Below are 22495 nucleotides of genomic sequence, written 5' to 3'. Positions count from 1 at the left end.
GAGATCAGCGGGTCAAGAGCTTCAGCAACACAGAGTCAATTCTGTCAATTTGTTTCTTGAGTTGAAATGCAGGAGACCGACCACTTGGATCACTTTGGACTCCATGTTGAAAATTCGATTCCGATGTCAAGGGTGTAGCACACTATCCCCAGATTATAGATGGCGTGATGTCAGCGTCTTATGTGCACACACTAAGGTTCACTGCCGCCATATCGGTAGCTCAACAGGGACAAATGGTTCGCAGCACATGCGTTGGTTTTGCCAATGGCGACATGCGACGGCGTGGGATGAGATCGACCGCCTCTCTGGGCACACACGCTCCTCTTATAATAAGTGCCTTGCTCATTTCCTCGTGCCACGTTTCTCGTGTGAACCAGGATACCCGAAGATAGAGCAGACAAGACATTTCGCCGGCTGGAAAATCCGCTGCAAAGATGGCCAATGGAAGCAACATTGAGCGACTCGACACTCTTGAGACGCTCGCGACCAACGCCGACTTTTATGAGCACTTGGCAGCTGGAAAAGTTGCGACTGCGTACGATCATGCTTCCACGCCCTCGACAAATGGCAAAGGGCACAGTCATCCACACTACATTCCTGTGCCCATCACCATCAAGTCGCAGATCGGGAGTCCAACTGCGTTGGCCGTTGGAGCCTTCGCCACGACATTGACAACGCTTTCGTTGTCGTTGATGGGGTGGAGAGGAGTCGGCGTGACGAACGCCTTCATCGGCAATTTCTTTGGTGTCGCTGGGATCGGCATGGTAAGTTGGTTGAAATTTTCGAAGTGAGCATGTAGCTGAATGCTCTTCCACAGTTCGTGTCTGCCAACTGGGAGCTGGTCCTGGGCAATACTTATTCGTATACTGTCCTCGCTGCTTTTGGCCTCTTTTACGCAGGTTTTGGCTTTATCATCACGCCATATTTCGGGGTTGCTGAGTCGTATGGCGGGTCCGACACACCTGAGTACAATAATGCTCTTGGCTTCTGGGTTTTGATGTGAGTTCATTAAATCCATAATTTCAGCAGCGCCCGATGCAGCAGCAGCAGAATACTGACAACTCGCAGGTGGGCGGTCTGGAACGTATTCTTTTTGCTCGGCTCTCTGTCAATCAACCTGGTGTTCATTGGTATCTTTGCCACAGTCCAGGGAGCCTTCACGCTCGTCGCTGCCGGCTACTTTTTGAAAGCAGACGGCAGTTCTCAGGCGACTGCTGTGCTCAAAGCCGGGGGCGCCTTTGCATTCGCGTCAGGTATGCTGGGCTATTACACGGTTGCGAATCTGATGTGCTCGGAAGTCTTGCCATTTTCGCTTCCGATGGGCGATACGAGCCGGTTCTTCAAGAGGAAGCAGAAGCAGGGCTAATCGAGAGGTGAGACGGGCGGTGGAATGGCGATATAGAATGGTGAGACTGCGGTCGGTATGCCTGTTCTTTGGTACCAATGTGCAATGCTTAGATTAGTGAACGTGATGACAACCTTCATCTCATTATGAACCCCGCTCGCACATGCGCGGGGGCCATCATGCTACATCTGCTGTAGATCGTGTTCTATCGTTGTGGTTTCCATGGTATTTCTGTGCATTTGAACTGGCTTCCGGTGGTAGATATCGCTTGTCACTTCTTCAGCGCCTGCCGCTCGGAGCAATGGTGTCCCGAGCCTGCCACTGCCAGACTTCGGATCCCGAGTGGTGCTGACAGGCGCGATGGTGGGAATCGTGCGTTTTGCTGTCGCGACATTGTGACTGAGATACAGACTGTGGTCGTCCATCCAGACTTGGAGCATCACGGACTGCCAAGATGGCCCACCTGGACGCTGAGCCGTGTCCGACTACACGGGTTCACCAGCCCTGCTCAATCGACAAAGCAACAGACTACAGCAACGCCCGAGAGCAGTGTGGCCACGGTGACCACCATTCGTGATACTGCCCCGTCATCCTGGAGAGCGTCGCGATCGACTCGGCCTCGAGGAAAGCCACCCATTCATTTCCGCTGCTTGTCACCACCGCATACCGCCATAGATCGTACCACACCGAAGCACATCGAACGCATACGCCACGACGTCCAGCAGCAGATACCTCACTGGCCATGAGAGATCGAAGCGCCATGCCATCGCCGGCAACGAGCGTCCCGGGGGAAAGACACGATCCACGACTACCGCAGCTTATCGCCATTGCACGATACCACAATACGTAGCCGATAGGCCATCATTGGAACACCCAGAGGGCCCGGGTCTGAGCACACTGATGCTCATGGTACACACGTACGTACCCTAAGAGGAGGTCATGCTTGAGATATCGCTGCCCGGGCCGCAGTTCCCAAGCAGCATGCTACGCAAGGCTGCGGGCAACCGGACACCCACAGCGAACAGGTCAGAAAGCTGCTCCGTACGCTTCGACGCTTCCACATCAATACATGCGGCATGTATCGCGTAGCCGACACATGAGCGTTGGGATAAGCAGGAGCGGCAAATCTCTTCGCTTCGGAGCAGACACTCATACAGGCGATGAAAGAGGATTGAATTGAGATCTCGCTCTCCGAGTGCATCTTTGCCCGAAATCAGGATATTGGAGTCCGTGGCCGACGCCGCAGCTCCAGAGACGAGGCTTCAGAGCCGGCGCAGTTCACCACGATGCTGAACATCTGCTTGAAGGCGGCGCGAGACCTACTAGCAACTGAGTGTTGCTTCCCACATTCTCCAGGCTCAGTACTGCTGACACGCGTCAAATAAGCTTGGAGTGAGCTTAAGAATCAGCGTGAAGCTCAGTCGTCACACACACCGTGATGCTGCAAGCTTCAGGGTAGACCGCCGCCCCAGCGGAAGAGGACACGAAAGCCGGTAGGCGTGTGCTCATGCGCCGAGTCCATCTGGAATCGCTGATCGGACCATACAAGCCGGAGAGGCTCACAGCTCTCACTGTTACGCTCAGCTCTCAGACTGATTGCACAATGCGATATACTTCTTCTCAGCTTGCGCTGCACATGACTTGAAATGCACTGAGCCGTAGACTTGCCAAATTCAGCGAATATGAACTGCTGAACACGAAGACACATGCCAAAGACCTCGCACGGAGGCAACGAGGAGTACATCGCTCGGTTGCAGTGCTTGCAAGGCGTAGTGCTCATTCCCCGTTCAGAGTATAACTCAGCACTGGTCGAGCAGCTCCGCACGGTATCCCTAGAGGGCATCGCATGCGTTGCTCATAATCTGAGCCACATCAGGTGGCAGTCTCGTGCATGTCTTGGACATCCCAGAGAACACACCACCATCAGGTGGCATTTATTGAAGGAATTATAAGTCCGGCAGCATACAGTCCAGGCTGTAGTATCTTGACACTGGCAGCTGTTGCAGCCATGATGGAAGCCAGGATACCAACCTTGTCGTGTTCCCGGAGGCTGGGACCAGATGGATTTGTTCTTCGCACTTCCCGGTGCTGACCTCCAATAAGCTGCTGCCAGCGGGTCGTTTCGACCCATCGTGGAGCATTTAAAGGACCGACAAAGGAAGAGATCTCGATATGCACCTACCTTGCCGGCTACATCCGGTAGTGAAGCATGACTTACGCTTTCAGCTGGAGACATCAAGCAGAGCACGGCGTTGGCTCAGCGGACTCAACACTTGCTCGAAAAAAGGTACGCTCCCCTCCTGCAATTGCATCGCTGCATCTGGATCAGGTCCGGACCCTGTCTTAGACGTCTGTTGGGCGAGGTCCAGATCATCGTGTCCTGTGTCGTACCTTTCTGGCTCACGGCTTCCGGATATTGCCGCCCAGCTTCACCGGCCTTCGTGTGCTTCGAGCTGTCGGGAAATGCTCGCAACTCGGCTTCGGGCACTCTTGAGACGCTACTCATATGCCACATACCGCACAGAGATCCCATGTGCAGCGCATATTTGCAGACGAAACGCCTGCTAGTCTTTCTGGAGCTGTCGCGTGGCATAGGGTTTAGACAACCTCTGGCTCTGCTCATTCTTCTGGTGTATCGTCGCTCATGTCTTGAGCTCGAAACTCCGTGAACAGCATCATCTCGCTCCAGAGACCGCGTCCTCCAAAAGAGCGTGTCCCTAGCTCAGCACCATTGTCTGTTGATGCTATTGGCCACGTCAATGATTGCGGGCCGGCATTGTGCAAGTCTCCAATCCCATGGCCTTGTCGTCGATCACGTCCTGTCCGACGCCTTCGTCCTGGTTTTGGCACGCTCAAGGACACCAGCCGGAGCTTATGGTCTGTCTCAGGGGCATGCGTGCTCTGTCGCCCTTTCAGTATCCGGGTTGCTTCCTTGCTCATAGCGATATCTTCCCGCAGGCAGGGACGGCTCCGCGATCATATGGCGCGCGGCCCCGAAGCTCGAATTGCTGCCAGAGCCCTTCTGCACATGGTCTGTGTCTTGATCAACAGTCCTGGCGGTTCCATTGGAGCTCGTGTGGAGTTCTCATGACGCTCCGGCATATTGCTGCAGCGGTCGGTCTGTTATCGCTGGCTTCCGGCCTCGTGGACAGTGCCGCCTTGTCTTCGGATGCTCGAGAAAGACTCCATCGCGAAGCCCGTGAGACCAAGTTGCCCGCCTCGCTGCTAGGAATGTGTGTGCTGGCTGGCTCGCAATCGACCGCTCGAGCATTGCTTGTCGCGGCCGGCCCAGTAGCCTGCTCTGTCGTTTGCTGCCACTGCCCTGCCATTATCGATCCAATCACCTGGCTCTTTCTCGCTTGCTCTCAGGCTCCGCCAGCAGCGTAGACAAAGGTGGAACTCGTGCTGCGCATGTCGTCGGCCGGCAGGCAGCTGCAGGCTTGGTAGGCTTGGAGATATATCAAAGCGCCATGTCCTTCCTGTGCTCCTCCGCTCGATATCGATCAGCTGATGCTTGTCAGCATTCGTCCGCGCCGCTGCCCATGCCGGTGTTCGTTGAGCTCGTCTCACGGTTGTGTGGTGCGCGCTGCTTGTCATGGCTGGCTTCGTTGCCCATCGCTGTTCGGAGCTGATGTGGATTTCGTCCGATTCGAGGCTCCGAAGCAAAAGTATTCGCCGCAGCCTCAAAAATGCATTACGGCCGCAATGTCGAGCGCACAGACATGACGACGCTGTCCGAAGATCTTCACGACAATCTCTGTCACCTCTGGGGCATCAGATTGTTGTGCGTGTGGTGTTGCGATTGCATGAGCAGGGCGAGCGAAGCTGGGTGTCCAAAAGAAGCGCCAATCCGGCGTGCACAATTCAGCAAAAGGATTGGCTTCGCCACGAATCGGACGTGGGTTTCCCGGTACGAAGACCATTGGTGATTACACCCGTCAACATGACTACGCCACATAAGCCACGGCAAACGCCATACCGGTTGCTTTGCTCCGAGCGTGCTTCCATTGCACCGCGAAGCCGATTTATCTGGTAGAACCTTAATGATCCCTGATTATCAGTGCTTACTTTTCGGGTCGTAGCGACGCAGCCTCTCGCTACAGCGCTGAGGCCCGGGGAGGTTCAACTGTTGGGCCTGTGTGTATCGAAACAGTCACGGCCTGAGATGGCACATTGGGGATCTACCGACGGAAGCGCCTACACAGTGGATGGCTGTACAGGAAAACGAGCTGCGATGACACCGAATACAGTGCGGCGATCTCATCATTCCTCCCGTCGCCGTGTAATGCTCTATTGCAATCAGAGCGCGCAGAGATGCCGGCGAACATGTCACCCAGAGGTTTTGCTAGGAGCCCAGTCCGATGTTGACTGCGTCTGTAGCGGCTTGCTGCACAGGCATGTCCTTCCACTGTTTGCTTGTCAAGAAGCGCTCGACCTGCGCTGGTCATGCCTTTGCCGGCCTCGGTCAGTGCGTAGACAATGCACATGCGGCAGATCACTGTAGGCCCATCTGACTTTGAAGGCTACCATAGACTGCCCGCAGCTTCCACCTCTGCTGCTACCCGAGCTGGCCTTTGTACCGCCTTTGCTCATCTATTCCAGCAGACGACTGTACTGCCCTGATCATTTATGGTCTTGCGCCACTCTTCTGTCCGTTACATAACCCTCAACCGGACTGGCTTGTGCTGTGCAACTGGTGCTGTTCTCTTCTCTTATGCTAGCACCTGCTCTCTCCGTCGCGAGCGGTGCAGAGAAGACGCAATGTTGCCATGATGCCAGACCGGGCGGTTATGGTGTAGTATCCGCAACCCGTCCCATTGTGTCTCCGCGCTCTTTTCATGGCGAGCGCTGAGCTGGCGCCGTTTCCGAAGAAGATCTGCTCGTTCTGTCGCGCGGCTAGATGAGGAAACCGGGCTTCTCGCGCCATGACTTCGCTGGCGCGTCAGCAAGCTTCCGTCATTGAAGGAGGTGTTTCTGATGGTCTTGATGGAACTTGATGGCCTTCGCACCCTTCCTGAATATTGTTATCAGGAGTCTGTCCGAAGCGCCAGCTTTTGCAAATGTGATGAAGGCGGTCAAGGTTCGTGGTCAGGGTAAGACACCCGACGACGGCGATGGATTTCAACTATCCCACGCTGTCGCGAAAACGCCGTGCTCAGTGATTCCTGATCGGAGATGTTGCTGAACCTGGAGACGGCCCATGTTCCCCTGACGTCTTAGGAGCAGTTTGTACGCTGCTGAACCGCATTGAGACTGTCACAGGCATCGCCATGCTATGTGAGCTTCTGCGGCCATGCTGATGCTACATCGTGTACATGGGTCGCTCCATACATGCCTTCCTAGACATGTTGCGAGTGCAGACTCTGATCAGGTCATCAAGGACCATGCTCAGCGGTCCTGACATCTGAAGATTGTAAAGTAGAGTGGTCAAGGGAGTGACTAGCTCTCGTGCCCGGAAAGGTGAGTGAGTATATGGCACTCTGCTGTCTCCTACAACCTCGCAGCAAAGCCAATCGCAGCAACGCTGCCTGGTAAGTGCCAAGACTCAGCCACCCTGTTGTCATTCAGCTTCTTCGTCTTCACCACCACGGCATCAACAAACACAACACGAGTAAGTGAATCACCCTCTATGTTTGTCTAACCTCTCAGATAGGCACGAGTGACAGCAGGCGACGAGCATGGAGCCGGCGGCTCTCATCAGGTCGGAGGCACCCTGGGGCGCCCGCCGGACCCACTTAGGTGAACTGGACTTCCGGATCTGGACTGGACATTTGGACGGTCGCTATGCTGCATAGCGGCGTGTCAGAGGCTCTCTGACCGCCATGATGGCCTTCCCACCGTCACTAGCTCGCTGGCGACACCCTGCTCTGCTCTATTGGTCGCTGCCATGGACACCACGCGCACGCGCCGCGAACTGTGACAGCGATGGCAACACGGAGACCTCGCACTGTCCGACCGGCAGCACGATAGCACTCTTGACGCCAAATCCTGGAGCTCATGTCTCTGAATGTCACCGGCGAGCTTGCCAACTACCACCACGTCGCCGACCGCGACCAATATGGCTTCACCAGAGGCAACACGCCTGATCGACTGCCACGTACTGAGAGCAACGATGACGACTACGCATCAGCATACAAGAGCGCTGCTTTGTCGCATCATCGCTCTCTCCAACAAGTCAGTTAACCTCTACTCTCAAAGTACCAGTACCAACTGACAAGTTTTATAGATATCCTGAAAGAGCGTGTGGAGCAACCTACCGGTATGCTCCTCTGTTCCAAAGTTATACGGGCAGAGAACAATGGCGATCCGTCAGAGGCTCTACAGCTCTATGTATCCTGCCGTACAACACGACATGAACCATTTTGGCATGGTTTGGCAACACAGGGCCGGAAGCATCTTGAAAGCGTGAGAAGCCACTCACAACCTGCTGTGAAATCCGATAATCACCATGGCCGGTCCTCTTTACGATATGGCAACCGTGTATGGCTCTAAGAAATGGGGACATTGGCGTCTGACCATGCTTCGCTTTCGACAGGCCGTATTAAACGGCATACCCGGCAAAGACAAACAGGATAAGAAGCTGCCACGGCGAGGTCTTGGACTGGGAGTGGGACTGAATCTTTTTGCCATCCTTTGGCAGGTCTGCATAGCGCTACTGCTGCTGTACACTGGCATGTCAAAGATCTTTCAAGGCCCACCCGATCGCTGAGTCCGCCATCGACCATCCTACACAATTTGCAATTACTGGAAGTTGGATCTGCAGACCCTCTACTGCCTGCTTGATGCTGTACGTGATCGACAATGGCTCCAGACCTGGCCAACGCATTGGCGACTATCCTTGAACCAAGTCCTGAACGGCCGATGCGGGTGTCCAATGCTGCTGATTGCTTGAGGACATGTTCGACAATCGGGCCCAGCGGCCGAAAGGTGTCGCTCTCATGCATATGCACCTGCTAAACATGAATTCGCCTGTACGGACAGAGTGTACACTGGATCCAGCCCACGAGGACATGCACCCCATACCAACTGCTATGGCCCTCGCCCTTCTCCGGGGGCTGACCACCTGCTTCGCGGCGTTTCTACCATCACGGTCCGCTTCTCCATGTGGGTGTATCCATGCTCGGGTCCTCTTTCTGCGCTGCATCTGGTGGCTCACGGCCGCTCCAGCTCATGGCACAGTCAGGTGATATCGATTTCCAATGCCGGTCAAGCGCCAACGGCCGCGGCCTCCTCATCGCGCGGGCCCTGCTCCTCCTCCACGCAGATGTGCCGCCGCTTCAGCACTGTTCTGCACATCGAGCGCGCAGACACTGTTGTACCCGAGGCACTCGACATAGCGCTGGCACACGCGACCTCAAAAGGCAGCCGGCTGGACTCCCTGACGGTGTCTTTTCTTGTCCTTCCGGCCGATGGTGTTTCTTCTGACAGCTCCCGGACCTTGCAAGTGACTGGGAAAGGCGGTGTGCCTGGCCGTTGGACCTCTTCACTTCTCGCTGTGCGGGCTTTACTTCCCCACCGCGCCTTCCGCTCGCCGCTCGCTGCTGCTCACTCGTGCCTGCCTGCCTGACTGCAGCCTGACTTCAGTTGGCTGGTGCGTTGTTGCCCCACTCAATCCTGACTAACGCACTTTCCAGTGACGGCCGTGCCAAATTCCGCCGCCTCCAACTCCCCAACTCCCTCCTTTGACAATACCGACATCTCCCCCACATCAACTCTATCAATCAGCACCAGCTCCATCATTGCACTCTTCCCTCCAGTCCCTTCCTCAGCTTCACAACATCCACTCGCAAACCCACCGCGCACCCCTCGCATTCAGCCTCTCGAGCTGAGCGACCCTGTTTCTCCCTTGACTCTCCCCTCCTCATACGAAAGCACTCAGGCCTGACTAGCTTCGGCTGTCGTCATGTCTGATACTCATGTGGACGCCGAGGCGCCTGTCGTCGACCAGAAGGCGCTCGACCTGGCCAAGGCCCGCGAGGCTGGCTGGTCCGAGACGACTGCATTCAACTACGATGAGTTCACGAAGCAAGGCGGCCACAGCGGCGAGTGGCAAGGCATGACCGGCGTCTACGAGTGGAACGACGAGTACGGCGACGTTGCACCTGAGCTTCCTGAGCTCGAGCGCATGCTTTACGGCACCGAGACGCGTGTCGTGGAAGGCAAGCATCGGGATACACTCGACGACATTGAGGTCGTGCTCGAGGGTGCCACCAAGGTGAAGCCAATCCAGACTGTAAGTCCAATCCTTCACATCGCCTCATGAACCCTCACTAACACGCGAACAGTTCGCAGATGGTGGTCTTCACCCCGTCATGGCCGAAAATGTTAAGCGTTGTGGCTACGAGAAGCCAACGCCCATCCAGGCCTACACCATCCCGGCAGTCAAGCTCGGTTACGACGTTGTCGGCATCGCTCAGACAGGTATGGCCCTGCCGCCAGTCCCACTTGCATCATCCAACTAACATTCTCACTAGGTAGCGGAAAGACTGCCTCCTACATGATTCCCATCATCTCGGCATTGATGGGCAAGGCCAAGAAGTTGCGTGGCCCGCGCCCCAACGTCGTCGACCCGCGCTACGACCCCAAGCTGCACCGCGTCCGCGCCGAGCCACTCGTGCTCATCATCGTTCCCACGCGCGAGCTCGCGATTCAAGTCTTTGACGAGGCTCGCCGCCTCTGCTATCGTTCCATGCTTCGCCCAGGTGTTGCATATGGCGGTCTGCCAATGGGTCTTCAGGTCGAGGACCTTGGCAAGGGCTGTGACATCCTCATTGGTTCCCCAGGTCGCTTGATGGATCTCATGGACCGCCCTGACGTTCTGACCATGAGCCGCGTCAAGTACACCGTCATCGACGAGGCCGATGAAATGCTCAACGAGGACTGGTCCGAAGAGATGGCCAAGATTCTCGCTGGTGGTGGTACGTCACAAAGCAAAGTACTTGTTCAGATCCCTGCTAACGCAATCCAGACGCCAACGAAGATGCTGATCACGTCTACATGATGTTTTCGGCCACCTTTCCCAAGGGCGCTCGTCGCGTTGCCCGCGAGTACATGGCTGAAGATCACATGCGCATCAAGGTCGGTCGCGCGGGTCAAGCCCACAAGAACATCAAGCAAGAAATCATTGAGGTCGACCACACGAACAAGCGCCAAGCTGTCTACGACCTCCTCTTCGCATCTGAGCCATGTCGCACCTTGATCTTCTGCAACTCCAAGAACACGGTCGATCTCATTGACGACTTCCTCTACAACAAGGGCTTGCCAACCACGTCGATCCACTCAGACCGCAACATGAAGGAGCGTGAAGATGCCATGTAAGTCTTCCTTCTCCATGAACATCCATGCAGCTACTGATCAATCTACAGTCGTGCCTTCCGCACTGGCACTGCCCCGATCCTCATTGCCACCGGTGTCTCTGCTCGTGGTCTGGATGTTCCCAGCGTCGGACACGTGATCAACTTCGATATGCCATCCGCGATGTACGGCGGCATCCAAGAATACATACACCGCATCGGCCGCACCGCGCGTATTGGCAACCTAGGCCTTGCCACCTCATTCTACAATGAGCGTAACGAAGACATCGCTCAGGACCTCGTCAACGTCCTCATGGAGTGCGACCAGAGCGTTCCAGAGTTCCTCGAGCATCTGAAGCCGGAGCAGGTCTCTGAGATTCAGTTCGACGATGACTCTGAGGACGAGGCCGAGGCAGGCGAGGATGACGCCGGCGGTGCTTGGGGTGGCGATGCTGCTCCAGCTGATGAGCCAGCTGACACCGGCTTTCAGGCCGACGCCGGCTTTCAGGCTGACGACAGCTTCAAGCCTGCTACCGATGATGCTTGGTAGATTGCTGGCGGCTGACACACTTCCACTCGTTACTTCACGACAAGAGCGGAGGTACTTTCACACTTTCACGATTCAAACGATCATTCGCTGCTCCATGTCGAGGGCCACAGAGCACTCGCACCAAGAGGGGCACAGAGACATGAGGTGGCAGGTACCGCGAGATGACACCCTACCGCGCTTGGTAGCATTAGTCGCGAGGGCCTCAGCAACATTGCTGAACGGCATGTCTCAATGAAATGAGCGTCAGGATACTCACATCGAATTTGGTATCGAGAAAATTGAGACATCGTTCTCAACACTTGTTCTAGCTCACTCTCTCACTTCGTAACCGTGACTGTGCCTCATCTTGGTGATTCCTGATATGCCGCATGAATCATACCTCCTTGTGATAGCTTGTGATTGTCACCCTCGCATTCGCCCTTCATCTTCACATTCATTGTCATTTTCACCGACCCTTGCTGCAAGCTCAATCTCGATCTTGTCCCTCCACCTGCGTTTCGAGCTCTGATCCTTGTTGAAAGTTCAGCAAGAACGCAGTGTAACGTGGCCCAAAGCACCAGTCGCGAGTCTTGGGCATGCGTGTGACGAAGGAAATTGTCTTGAGTAAATCGTTGCTGCTCGGTGAAGACTGGAGAACTTTGTGCAAGTGATTAAGTATTAATTAGAATGTACCAGCTACAGCTTTGTCTATCTGGATGGTTTGTCCGAGTATTCTCGCTCCTCCAGAGCAGAGGCTTCTGTCCATGCTTCGTCTTCGTCTCTCATACAGTTCTCTCAATGCATATGTCTCGTAATCGTATACCCGTTCTTCCATGCGTCCGTCTCTTCATTCGTGTCATCTTCGTCGATGACTTCTCCGTTTCTCCTGCGAAACAATCAACCCGATGCTCATAACAAACAAACTCCCTGAAAGCGCCATCGCTAAATCGCAGTAAAAGTAAAATCATCAATCGAGTTTCTCATCCCCATCATCTTCAAATCCTCCTGACGCGATCAATCGCCACGCACTCCCTGCCATCTCTGCCGCCGAATCTTCCATAAGCATATCTCGCTGGTCCTCCTCCCACAGGAGCGTCAGCCGCGACAGGCAACAGGTCTCGGTTCTGTTCAGCCTGCTGTCTAGCCCGTCCGAATCCTCTCACGGAATCTGCCAAAGAGATTTTACTCCCAGCTGCAGCCTCCGCTTGGCTAGAGTAGAGCTGCGATCGGGGCGGAAGGAGCTTCTCGTTGTGAGAGTCTTGCTGCTGATGTTGGATGTTGTTACGTTGGCGATGTGTCGAGCTCGAGAGCAATCTCGTCACCAGATCGATTTTGCTGACAGGGTTGCGGAAGGCAAAATCGTCGAGGAGGCGGCTTTGAGAGAGGCAGTCTCTGATACCAGCGAAAGTGTCGAGGTGAGAGGGGAGATTGCTGTGGCGGAGGGAGGAGCTGGGCCAGATGGCGAGGTAGGCCAGAGCGTAGATTGTGACGAAGACGGAGAGGGCGATGTAAGCAGACATGTCAGCGGATATTCTAACACGCTGTTGGGCGATGTAAAATTGTGCCCAGAAGACGCCACCGGCCAAGATGGGTATCGCGGCGCTGAGTAGGGTGACGGCGGAGATGAATGCCATACGATAGTGTCCATTGAAGAGTGCACTCAGGCTAGTGAGGACGGGAAGGTCGGCGGTGTAAGACGTGAGCAGCGTTCGTTCGGCCGTATTGCCAGTCGAATCTCCGGTCCAGGTGGTATTTTTGGCTGCAAATTGCGTGCTGGACGTCAAGCTCTCAAACGGCGTAAGACGGCGATACGCAAGGTCGATGTCGTGCCACCCCAGGAAGGCGATCATAGCCAGCAGCGCAGGCAGGAAGCTGTAGAGGAAGTTCGTGCCGCTGAAGCCGAGCGTGTCGACTGCTGCCGGAACCAGAGGATCGAAGCCGTTGTCGATCGCCGTTGAGGGAAGGTAGGAGACGATCAAGAATGCGAGCAGAAGCACGATGGCCACGATCGGCCAGAGAAGCGCGAAGAATGGCTGCAAGAACCAGGGAAGTGGGGAGCCAGTCGCGTGGTCTTCTTCGCTGTGGTGATCGCGGAGGATTGCTTCTTTGGACTGACGCGGCTGCCGTCCGGCTTCGAGGTCCATGTCTGGTTCGGAATACCGTTTCTCGCGGATTCGACCGTCCTCCACTTCGTAGCTCCGAGCCGGCTTGTCTGCAATGCCGTAGGCATGGAAGACGTCGTTGGGCCGATGCGAGGTACGGAAGTAGCCGATCTGAGGCACGGTCTCGCCTTCACCATCCAGAGCGTTGCTGCGTTCAAGGAGGACGATCAAATCCGCGAGACTGCGAGGATCCCACTTCAGGCTGGTCGTTGTTCGTGTGACGCCGTAGATCAACACAATGGACAAAACGAGGAGCAAGATGTAAAGCGCGATGACGACCCAGATCACGCCCTGCACGGCAATCCAATGCCATGAGGCGGAGCTATCCTGGTGCACGTTGAAACTACTGGCCAGAAGCGGGATGGTGAAGCTCTGCAACCAAGCCACGAGTAGAAACGTTCCCACGGTGGGCATTCGGGCACCGAAGTGCCCAAAGTAAGGCAGGAGTAGACTGCGGGGCTGCAGAGGCAACTTTGCCCCTGCAAATCGAGAAGGTGGCGAAGCTGAAGAGGCCATTGCAATGAATGGAGCGATGCGGTAGATGGCCTTGACAATCTCAAAGAGCCACATGAGGATGGCCATTCCGAGGATCGTTGGCAAGTATCGGAACACGAAGTATTTCCCATCCGCGAAGCCTTCGTACTCCGTCAGACCCATGCCTCCATTGGCTCTGCTCCATGCCGCAGCGATGATCAGGCAGATCAGGTACGCCAGAAGTGCTAGCACAAATGCAGAAAGCGCCAGAGGTCGCAGAATGCCTGGGATGAAGTTCAACGGCGGTTGCCGCGACTCTGCTTGACTGACTGGGATGAATAAGTTCGGTCCTTGCGGCTGGGCCACTTGTGAGTATCCTTTGCTCGTTCGATCGGAGTTGCGTGGTGCAGGTAGGACACCGATGTCCTGCTCCAGATCCTGCTTCTCCTCTTGCGGCACTTCCTCATAGCGGTGCTGCTTTTGGGGCTGCAAAGCATTAGGCCAATGTGCGGCTGTTGAAGCATCGTAGGGATACTGGCCTTCGATGCCCGGACCTCCAGGGTATCGTCGGCTGCCTCGAACTTCTTCGTCTCGGGTAAGCTGATCGAGGGCGAAGTGGATGTAGGGTGTATCGTCAACACCTGGCGTGGGTGCGTCTCTTTCTCGATTAATCGCTTGTGCTGCTGAGCTTTGGGCAAGCGTTGGTGATATGCGACTCGCCGTCTTGGTCGATCGAGTGTCCTCCATAACGGCGCTGGGCACGGGCTTTCTTCTGATTCCACCGTTTCGTAGTTGTCCTTGAGGATGAGGCTGACTTGATCCTGCAACGACTCCACAAGCTGCAGCAGCTGCAGGAGCTGCGGGTGCCTCTTCGATGCTCGCCCGTCTGTGGCCTTCCCCTCTTAGCGGAGTCTTCCGGTGCTGCTCCTCTTCCTCGGTGACGGGTGCATGCTGGGGTTGAACAGCTAATTGAGTTTGGCTTTGTGATGGGGTTCGGTATCGCGAGGGTGGTGTTTGGAAGCGAGTGATGGTTTGTCGTGATGCGTGCAGAGCATTGGCAGACTCGACGGATCGACCAGACGAGCCTGAGTTGGATAGCGAGTAGTAGTCTTCGGAGGCAGCGACGGAGGTGAGGGAGGGACGACTGTGAATGACGGATGGGTTGGAGACTGTTATTTGGTCAGGCACGAGTCAGTCCTGGTCCATCGGTTGCCGTGCAGCATGGATGCGTTGTCCCCCATGGTGTTCCACTTACCGTTGGTCTGGCGGAGGAAGAAGGCGTCGTGCTCCGGCGTGCGGAGAGTGTTCGACATTGGAGGGGCTATAGTGAGTGTGGGCTGTGCATATTATGTATGTCGTCAACAACGATCAGACGAGCAGCGGGCAGGCAGTCGGTATGATCGTTGGACGATTGCACACGTGCGATAAGAAAGCGAACGGGGCCGATGGGACGGGCAGTTCGGATAAACGTGCAGCTGTTGGAACGTCTTCGTTGCAATACTTGCGCTATGTACCCTACCGACGTGCCGCAGCAAAGAGTGGTATGAGATGGCGGGCAAACCAGCTCAGCAGCTTGGTGGCGGGGAAGGCTGGGAACACCTCAACGCGCCCGCTCATTGGCTGCGGACCGCATTGAGTGCCATGGCGGGCGGTGATGATGATACAGTGCGACTAAAGGCGACGAAGGAAGCGTGTTGCCGCATCGCGCAGCGCTTGCGTATGGTCCGGTTTTGGGGAGTGTTGTTGTTCCTGTGCAAGTCGAGTGAGTCGTGGCGTAGCTATCACTTTGTGGCTGGAGTGACGCCTGAGGCATCAGTCACGTGTACTCATCGGAAACCTCGCGAGTCTTGCCGAGCAGCAGCGACTTCGACGAGGAGCAGCATTGAAGAGCACCCGCCAGCAACCTCACCAACCCACATCACACCGCGCACTCGTCACAATGGCCGGTCTCCTCGGAAAGAAGTTCCCCGCGCCCGTCGGTATGGAATCCTCAATGCCTGCGCCCGGGAGCTGCAGCGGACAGGACTGACGACATGAATAGCAAAGCCGATGTGGCCTTTCTACACTGCCGGTACGTCAGGACAACATTATGATATGCTGGAGGTGGAGGAGATGGCATTGTGGAGCTGGGGGAGAGGTTTGGGGAGATAGAAAGGCAGACAGAAGAGCTGACATCCCCGCGCAGGCTTGATCATTGCATACGGCATCAACTCCTTTGCGACCGTCCTTGCAAACAGTACGTCCACGACCCTGGCTCAACGATGACCCCATGGCTTTTTGGCTGCCGTCCCAAGTCTACTTCGACTAACAATTGCCCTCACACAGCCGATGAGTACAAGAACGACCCAAGGAACCCAGCAAAGAACATCAAGAAGGACCACTAAGCTTCTGAATGGGCGGCATGACTGCAATGGCACGAGCGAGGGACAATAGAAGACATTACAGTATGACTGGAATGGTCTGCGCGCTGCGATAGACGGGGGAAAAGCGAGTGTACATATACTACCACATACCCGAACCTCGTGCTTTGCGGTTGAGAACGAAAACGAAGTCTTTTCTTTGTGCAACGTGGGCTTCATGGATATCTCTCTGGCGACCTCAGAATCTCCGAATGGGCGATTTGCTGAAGGCGAAAGTCGGACTTGTGTGTCTGGAGAAGCGACAACACACCACGCTTCGCGGATATGTGTGCAACTGCACAGGCGGCTTGCGTTACGGAACAAATTCAGCAGAACAAGCTCGCTTCGCTCGCGCCGTGTCTCCGGTCTGTTACCAGTTGCTGCGCCCCATCTTTCGGTGCTTTATCCTCAGACATTGCATCGTCAACTCATGCGAAGTGGTGCAAAATGTTAGCGTGCCTTTCCTGCAGCGACATGGCAGGAGATTTACTCCTCAATCTGCTTCATCTCTGTCCGTGCTGGCCTCGACGACTTCCCCGGCTTCTAGTCAACGCGTGCATGATGAAACTGGCGACTCTAGAGGCGGGACGCGCCGCGATATCCATTCGACATTCTGTTCTTCCTCTGCAGACTAACATCAATTCACATTGACTGCGGCCTGCAAACTCTGGCATGTGGCCGGTAGCGCTGTTGATGGTTTATTGATATGAAATATCAGGATGTTCATCTCTTCCATTCGACGGACTGCCTTGCAGCATGGCGCCCTCTGCATGAGAACACTGACCTACTCCTCAACGCATTGTGGCTATCTCCACTGCCATCGATCCCATCATCAACGACCCACGACCATTAGAAGAGCACATACATCATCGCCTCTCAAACTAGACCATTCCGTGATTATAGAAGAGGAGACCCTTCCCGGTTACAATCCTTCCCATTACTATGCCGTTCGCATCGGCGACCTACTCCGAGACCGCTACCACATTATCGGCAAGCTGGGCTACGGCTCAACATCAACCGTCTGGCTCTGTCGTGACCTCAAATCACAAGGCTCGTCTGTTTACGTCGCCCTCAAGATTCACACCAACAACAACTCCAAGAGCCATCGAGAACTACCAGTTTACAAATACATCAACAATCTCAAAGAATCTTCGCACGAAGGCCGCAAGTACGTACGTGCACTGCGCGATCACTTCGAACTGGAAGGACCTCACGGAAATCACATTTGTCTCGTCCACGAAACAGCTGGATTGAACCTCGAAGAATTACGAGATCTATTGCCTAATCAGACTTTCGAACCGGATTTACTTCGTCAGAGTCTTCGCAGTATCCTTCGCGGGTTACATTTTCTCCACTCTGAGGTGGGAGTGATTCACACGGGTTCGTTTCTTTCCCTTCCAACCACTTGCCGCAGCTGATTGTCACTGCGTGTGTAGACATTCAACCTAAGAATATTCTCCTCGGTGTCCTCGATAATTCTGCTTTCGAAAGGTTTGAACGCGATGAGAAAGAAGCGCCTTTTCCGCAGAAAGAATTGCCTTGTGGTCGAATCGTCTACGTCTCGCATCCCATGCCGCTGACTAAAGGACCTCCGCTACTATGCGACTTGAGTGAAGCAAGATTCGCAACATCAGAGCATCAGTCAAACAAAGATCTCATCATGCCAGATCTATACAGAGCTCCAGAGGTCATACTAGGAATGCCGTGGAGTTATGAAGTGGACATATGGGGCTTTGGGATGATGGTATGTTTGTTCCTCTCAATCAGCTCAATCAGCAACCTGAAGAGGACGATAATAATGACTTCTTTGCATCCTAGCTCTGGGACCTCCTCGAACCCACACGACTTTTCGCTGCAAAAGGACCTGATGGAAGATACTCTGAAGCCCATCACCTCGCACAAATGATTGCCATGATGGGTCCGCCGCCTACAGGTTTCTTGGAGCGCTCAGACCATAGTGCAATGTACTTTGATCAGAAAGGTATGTCCAAGCTCTGCACGTCGAGCTCACTCAACAGTTCGTTGTGTCTAACACATCTCGAACAGGCCACTGGAAAGGCGGCATCGAGATCCCCGAAGACATGACTTTGGAGGCTGCAGAACAGAGACTGCAAGGTGAAGAGAAAGCACAATTCCTGAATTTGATGAGAAAGACGCTGCAGTGGAGACCGGAGGATCGATGTAGTATTGAGGATATCTACCTAGATGAGTGGATGATGGCTGATCTGATCACTTCGGGAGAAATCGTTTCCACATGCTCCTCCTTCCCGTCTTCATCTCCTCGTCTGCGATTCCGTCCCGGTCCAGTCTGTGATGCATTGTGAAGGAGTTGTGATAGACTTGTAGTGCTTCAGAGGTCAAAGTCACCGAGACTCGATATGTTCCTGGGTCCCCATCGATACTGGATCTTTCTTTCAAACATCCGTACTCTCTGATACTTTGCTACGTTCACAGTCAGCCTTGTGGACAACAATCTGGCTTTCGTCATACATTCCTGTCGAAGGCGATCCGCGGGTGCCACAGAAGTCTCATGTGCCAGATTATGCATGCCGTTCCGATATCCTACATATGAAGCATCAGTTCGCGTGCGGCTCGTGCAGCTGTCAAACAGCCCTGCAGATAGTCGGATGTGTCGGCGGTAAGTAGGGCATAGTCCTGCTCTCGTAGATATATCATAATGATCAATATATGGCATCTTCTACGGGTGTCCGGTATTGCATTTAGTGTATCAGTGTCCAATTCCTTCCTTGAGCAACAGTAGTGACGAGGTGCCATCCGCGACGTGCGGTCGCGCTTGTTGCCAAATCAATGTTAGCGGTGGCTTGTGCGATGGCATATGTCGATCATGTAGTCGTGCGACGGAGCCAAGGGCCTGGATCTCACTGCTTGTTTCACGCTGTTTGGATAGCATTGACGATCTTGCGGAGAGCGAGGCATATAGCTTTTTGCCAGTAGCCACGAGGTACAAAACTCGGCACATTGCCTACCTCTTTGGTACTGCACAGCTACGTGTACGGCCAGCGACGATGTGAGATGAGGTGTGCAAGTCGGAAGTGGATGACGCTCCCCGCGTGAGAAAGGGCTGTCACGAGTCGCGTGCCATCGGAATGATGAGGTGAGGTCGCAAGCTGGGCACAGCTAACTAATTGCCCTTTTTGCCCGATGGCGGGCTCACGATAGGATCCGCGCAGCCGTGACGACGATCCAACAAGTCGACAAGTCATGGCCCGGGGTGGGTGAGATCGCGAGAGCGGCACTGACCACGCACGGTGGACGGTTTGCTGGTTGCTTCCCCGTTTGAAGCGGCGTTGTGCAGATTGGAAAGCATAGCATTCCAGAAGAGGCACGAGAGCCCAAGGCGCTGGGAGGCAATACTGATGATCTCGGAGATGCGCAGGCGTTGTTTTTTGGGCGCATGTCCGGAGTGCAGATGCGCAGTAGCCGCGGCAGGTCGGTGGTTGAATCTCGTGTGCCAAAGTTAGACGGGCTCGAGCATGCATCGCCGTTGCTTGGAGGGTGTCGGTACAAGGAAGTTGCTGGCAGGTCGCAAATGGCTGCCCTTTCATTGACGCCCAAAGCGCGTCCGCATTGGCAGCGCAAGTGTGACGGTCTGGACGAGGCGACGCGCGTGTCAGTGGTGCTGCTGAAGCAAAAGGAAGTCAATTTGACGGCAATTTGAACGAGTCGGACGTCGCGACGGATGCCAAGTGCTCTCTTTGTTTCTTCTGCCTCGTTGTTGTTCGGAGCGGATTTGGCCTGATTGTGCGCTTGCATTCACCACTGCACGCGGCTGCTCGTTTGTGCTCGACTGCTAACTACTTGGAGCGTCGACCCGCGCCCGGCGCCAAACCACTTGCTCTCGACCCAGCTACCGCACTCTTGCTTCTCCCTCCCACGCACTCGCCTTCCGCGGTTCGCATCTGCACCGCTCGCTCGCTCGCTCGCCCGCCAAACACCGCCGCCACGGCTGGCTCCTGCTGCTAGCCTGAGACACTGCGCTGCTCTCGGTACGTACACTGCACTCTCTGCCTTGCCTTGCCTTGCCTTGCTCCCACCACAAGCGGTCAGCGGACTGTTCGTCGCTATCCGGCTCGTGACCATCCACCACCTTCACTCGCTTGCACATCAGCCCTCGAGCAGCCCTCTTCACGCCCGCACGAGCACGTCTTGCTTAGAGACTCTGCTTGCTTGCTTGCACCGCACGACGACGTTTGGAAAAAGGCGTGCTCGCGAGGCTGCCTTCTGCAGATCTGCTCCCGCCGCCCGATTGACGTCCTGTCTGCCTCCTCAGCCAGGCTCGCCCCGCAAAGGTTAGGCAAGCAAGCAGCGATTCGGCCCTCACCGCCCAACCTGCCCTGCCCTCAGCCTCTTACTCTCGCCCGCCGTCCTGCACCACTACCACTAACACCATCCACCACAGTCCCACCTCCACTTCGACCGCTCCCCGCTCGCTCTCGGTAGAAATACTGAGCAGCGCCGACCGTCGACCCTCGCAAAACCTTGCAAACCCCTCTTCGGAGGTCATAAATCAACATGACGACAATGGTACGCCGAGCCTCACCACACCCCTGCGACGACCGCGTCTCAAAAAACAGTCTGGAGGATGCATGTTGACACGAGGACAGGATCTCCGCGTGGGGAACAAATACAGAATCGGTCGCAAGATCGGTAGCGGCTCGTTCGGTGACATCTACCTGGGTATGACGATCATGAAGCCTGCTGCACGCAAAGAGGGAGTGCTGACGTGACCAGGCACCAATATCATTTCCGGCGAAGAGATTGCCATCAAGCTCGAGTCGGTCAAGGCGAAGCACCCACAGTTGGAATACGAAGCTCGCGTGTACAAGTCGTTGGCGGGTGGTGTTGGTATTCCGTTTGTGAGATGGTTCGGCACGGAATGCGACTACAACGCCATGGTCCTCGATCTCCTCGGACCTTCTCTCGAGGATCTCTTCAACTTCTGCAACCGCAAGTTCTCCCTCAAGACCGTCCTCCTCCTCGCCGATCAGCTCATCTCCCGCATCGAGTACATCCACGCAAAGAGCTTCATCCACCGCGATATCAAGCCCGACAACTTCCTCATGGGCATCGGCAAGCGCGGCAACCAGGTCAACGTGATCGATTTTGGTCTGGCCAAGAAGTACCGTGACCCCAAGACGCACTTCCACATCCCATACAGAGAGAACAAGAACCTGACTGGTACCGCTCGTTATGCCTCGATCAACACCCACCTGGGTGTCGGTAAGCCAGACCCAGCTCTCCTCTCGCCTATGCGCTTACTAACCATCTTCTAGAGCAATCTCGTCGCGATGACATGGAATCTCTCGGCTACGTCATGCTGTACTTCTGCCGCGGATCGCTCCCATGGCAAGGCCTGAAGGCGGCAACCAAGAAGCAGAAGTACGACCGCATTATGGAAAAGAAGATGACCACTCCGACTGAGGTCCTGTGCCGTGGCTTCCCCAACGAGTTCGCCATCTACCTCAACTACACCCGCAGCCTGCGTTTCGACGACAAGCCCGACTACTCCTACCTCCGCAAGATCTTCCGCGATCTTTTTGTCCGCGAAGGCTTCCAGTACGACTATGTGTTCGACTGGACTGTGTACAAGTACCAGAAGAACGCTCAGGCTATCGCTCAGGCCCAGGGCAACCAGAACGCGGCCGACGAAGCTGAGGAGAAGCCGGGCCGTAGGACTGGAGCTGCCACTCGTGGTACTACCGGCCAGCTCTCCAAGGACCGCACTGGTGCTGTTCCGCAGAGAGAGGGTTCCGGAATGTGAGTGCGCACATACACATAACCTGCCTCCGAACCTCCGTCTTGTAAGGCGCCTTCTCCTCTGCGTTCGTGATTTGTATACGCGCGAGGGGATAGAAGACTTGTGCTAACGACCGCTTCTGTTCTGACAGGCAACTTCGCAGTGCAAACAAGCGTGGCGCTGCTGATCAGCCCTACACTGGTTACTGAATGACGGACAGGCTCTCGGCGGGGCTGCCACTCACTCTCATCTCACGGACATCGTAGCAGGCATTGAGCAAGCAACGTTTGTCTATGCTTTGGATCTGGACCACGGACTGGACCTGGCAACACTTTCTTATCGGTATCTGGCACTAGTACACGGCTGTTTGATCGTTTCGCTTCTCGCATGGCTCAGCACAAGACAGGACGATGCTTTGCGCAATCGATCGTGTTTTGAAACATGCAGCCTTGGAGAAGCGAAGACGAATGACTTGCAATATTTCAACTTGCAGCAACACACAGTCTTCTGGCAGTGTCACTCGGCAGGGTTTTTG

General features: G+C 55.2%; 8 protein-coding genes across 8 annotated transcripts; 7 read left to right on the top strand and 1 right to left on the bottom strand.

Annotated features, from left to right (window-relative positions):
* Positions 1-434: 434 nt before the first annotated feature.
* On the top strand, positions 435-1366 carry RHO25_003036 (uncharacterized protein; the record flags this gene model as incomplete). Its single annotated transcript, XM_023598564.1, has 3 exons — positions 435-764; positions 818-999; positions 1069-1366. The coding sequence occupies 3 exons, from the start codon at positions 435-437 to the stop codon at positions 1364-1366; spliced, it is 810 nt and encodes a 269-aa protein (XP_023455057.1).
* Positions 1367-7342: 5976 nt separating this feature from the next.
* On the top strand, positions 7343-7580 carry RHO25_003035 (uncharacterized protein; the record flags this gene model as incomplete). Its single annotated transcript, XM_065602342.1, has 2 exons — positions 7343-7519; positions 7572-7580. 2 exons carry the CDS (start codon positions 7343-7345, stop codon positions 7578-7580), a joined length of 186 nt encoding a protein of 61 aa, XP_065458414.1.
* A 213-nt stretch (positions 7581-7793) lies between these two features.
* On the top strand, positions 7794-8054 carry RHO25_003034 (uncharacterized protein; the record flags this gene model as incomplete). The annotated part of the gene is made up of 1 exon (XM_065602341.1): positions 7794-8054. One exon carries the CDS (start codon positions 7794-7796, stop codon positions 8052-8054), a length of 261 nt encoding a protein of 86 aa, XP_065458413.1.
* A 1194-nt stretch (positions 8055-9248) lies between these two features.
* RHO25_003033 (uncharacterized protein) lies at positions 9249-11188 on the top strand (the record flags this gene model as incomplete). Its single annotated transcript, XM_023598563.1, has 5 exons — positions 9249-9578; positions 9631-9766; positions 9820-10263; positions 10314-10659; positions 10711-11188. The coding sequence occupies 5 exons, from the start codon at positions 9249-9251 to the stop codon at positions 11186-11188; spliced, it is 1734 nt and encodes a 577-aa protein (XP_023455058.1).
* Positions 11189-12162: 974 nt separating this feature from the next.
* On the bottom strand, positions 12163-15116 carry RHO25_003032 (uncharacterized protein; the record flags this gene model as incomplete). Its single annotated transcript, XM_023598562.2, has 2 exons — positions 12163-14972; positions 15059-15116. The coding sequence occupies 2 exons, from the start codon at positions 15114-15116 to the stop codon at positions 12163-12165; spliced, it is 2868 nt and encodes a 955-aa protein (XP_023455059.1).
* A 626-nt stretch (positions 15117-15742) lies between these two features.
* Positions 15743-16187, top strand: RHO25_003031 (uncharacterized protein; the record flags this gene model as incomplete). The annotated part of the gene is made up of 4 exons (XM_023598561.2): positions 15743-15782; positions 15845-15874; positions 15989-16039; positions 16129-16187. 4 exons carry the CDS (start codon positions 15743-15745, stop codon positions 16185-16187), a joined length of 180 nt encoding a protein of 59 aa, XP_023455326.2.
* Positions 16188-16921: 734 nt separating this feature from the next.
* Positions 16922-18526, top strand: RHO25_003030 (uncharacterized protein; the record flags this gene model as incomplete). Its single annotated transcript, XM_023598560.2, has 4 exons — positions 16922-17582; positions 17639-17946; positions 18021-18183; positions 18249-18526. 4 exons carry the CDS (start codon positions 16922-16924, stop codon positions 18524-18526), a joined length of 1410 nt encoding a protein of 469 aa, XP_023455325.2.
* A 2209-nt stretch (positions 18527-20735) lies between these two features.
* On the top strand, positions 20736-22169 carry HHP1_1 (casein kinase I; the record flags this gene model as incomplete). Its single annotated transcript, XM_023598559.2, has 5 exons — positions 20736-20747; positions 20828-20900; positions 20955-21443; positions 21497-21980; positions 22112-22169. The coding sequence occupies 5 exons, from the start codon at positions 20736-20738 to the stop codon at positions 22167-22169; spliced, it is 1116 nt and encodes a 371-aa protein (XP_023455324.1).
* Positions 22170-22495: the final 326 nt, after the last annotated feature.

This window comes from Cercospora beticola, chromosome 2, assembly GCF_033473495.1.
Source record: "Cercospora beticola chromosome 2, complete sequence".
Lineage (NCBI taxonomy): Eukaryota > Fungi > Ascomycota > Dothideomycetes > Mycosphaerellales > Mycosphaerellaceae > Cercospora > Cercospora beticola.
The sequence above is the reverse complement of the archived record's forward strand: the minus strand, read 5'-3'. Positions and strand labels throughout refer to the sequence as shown.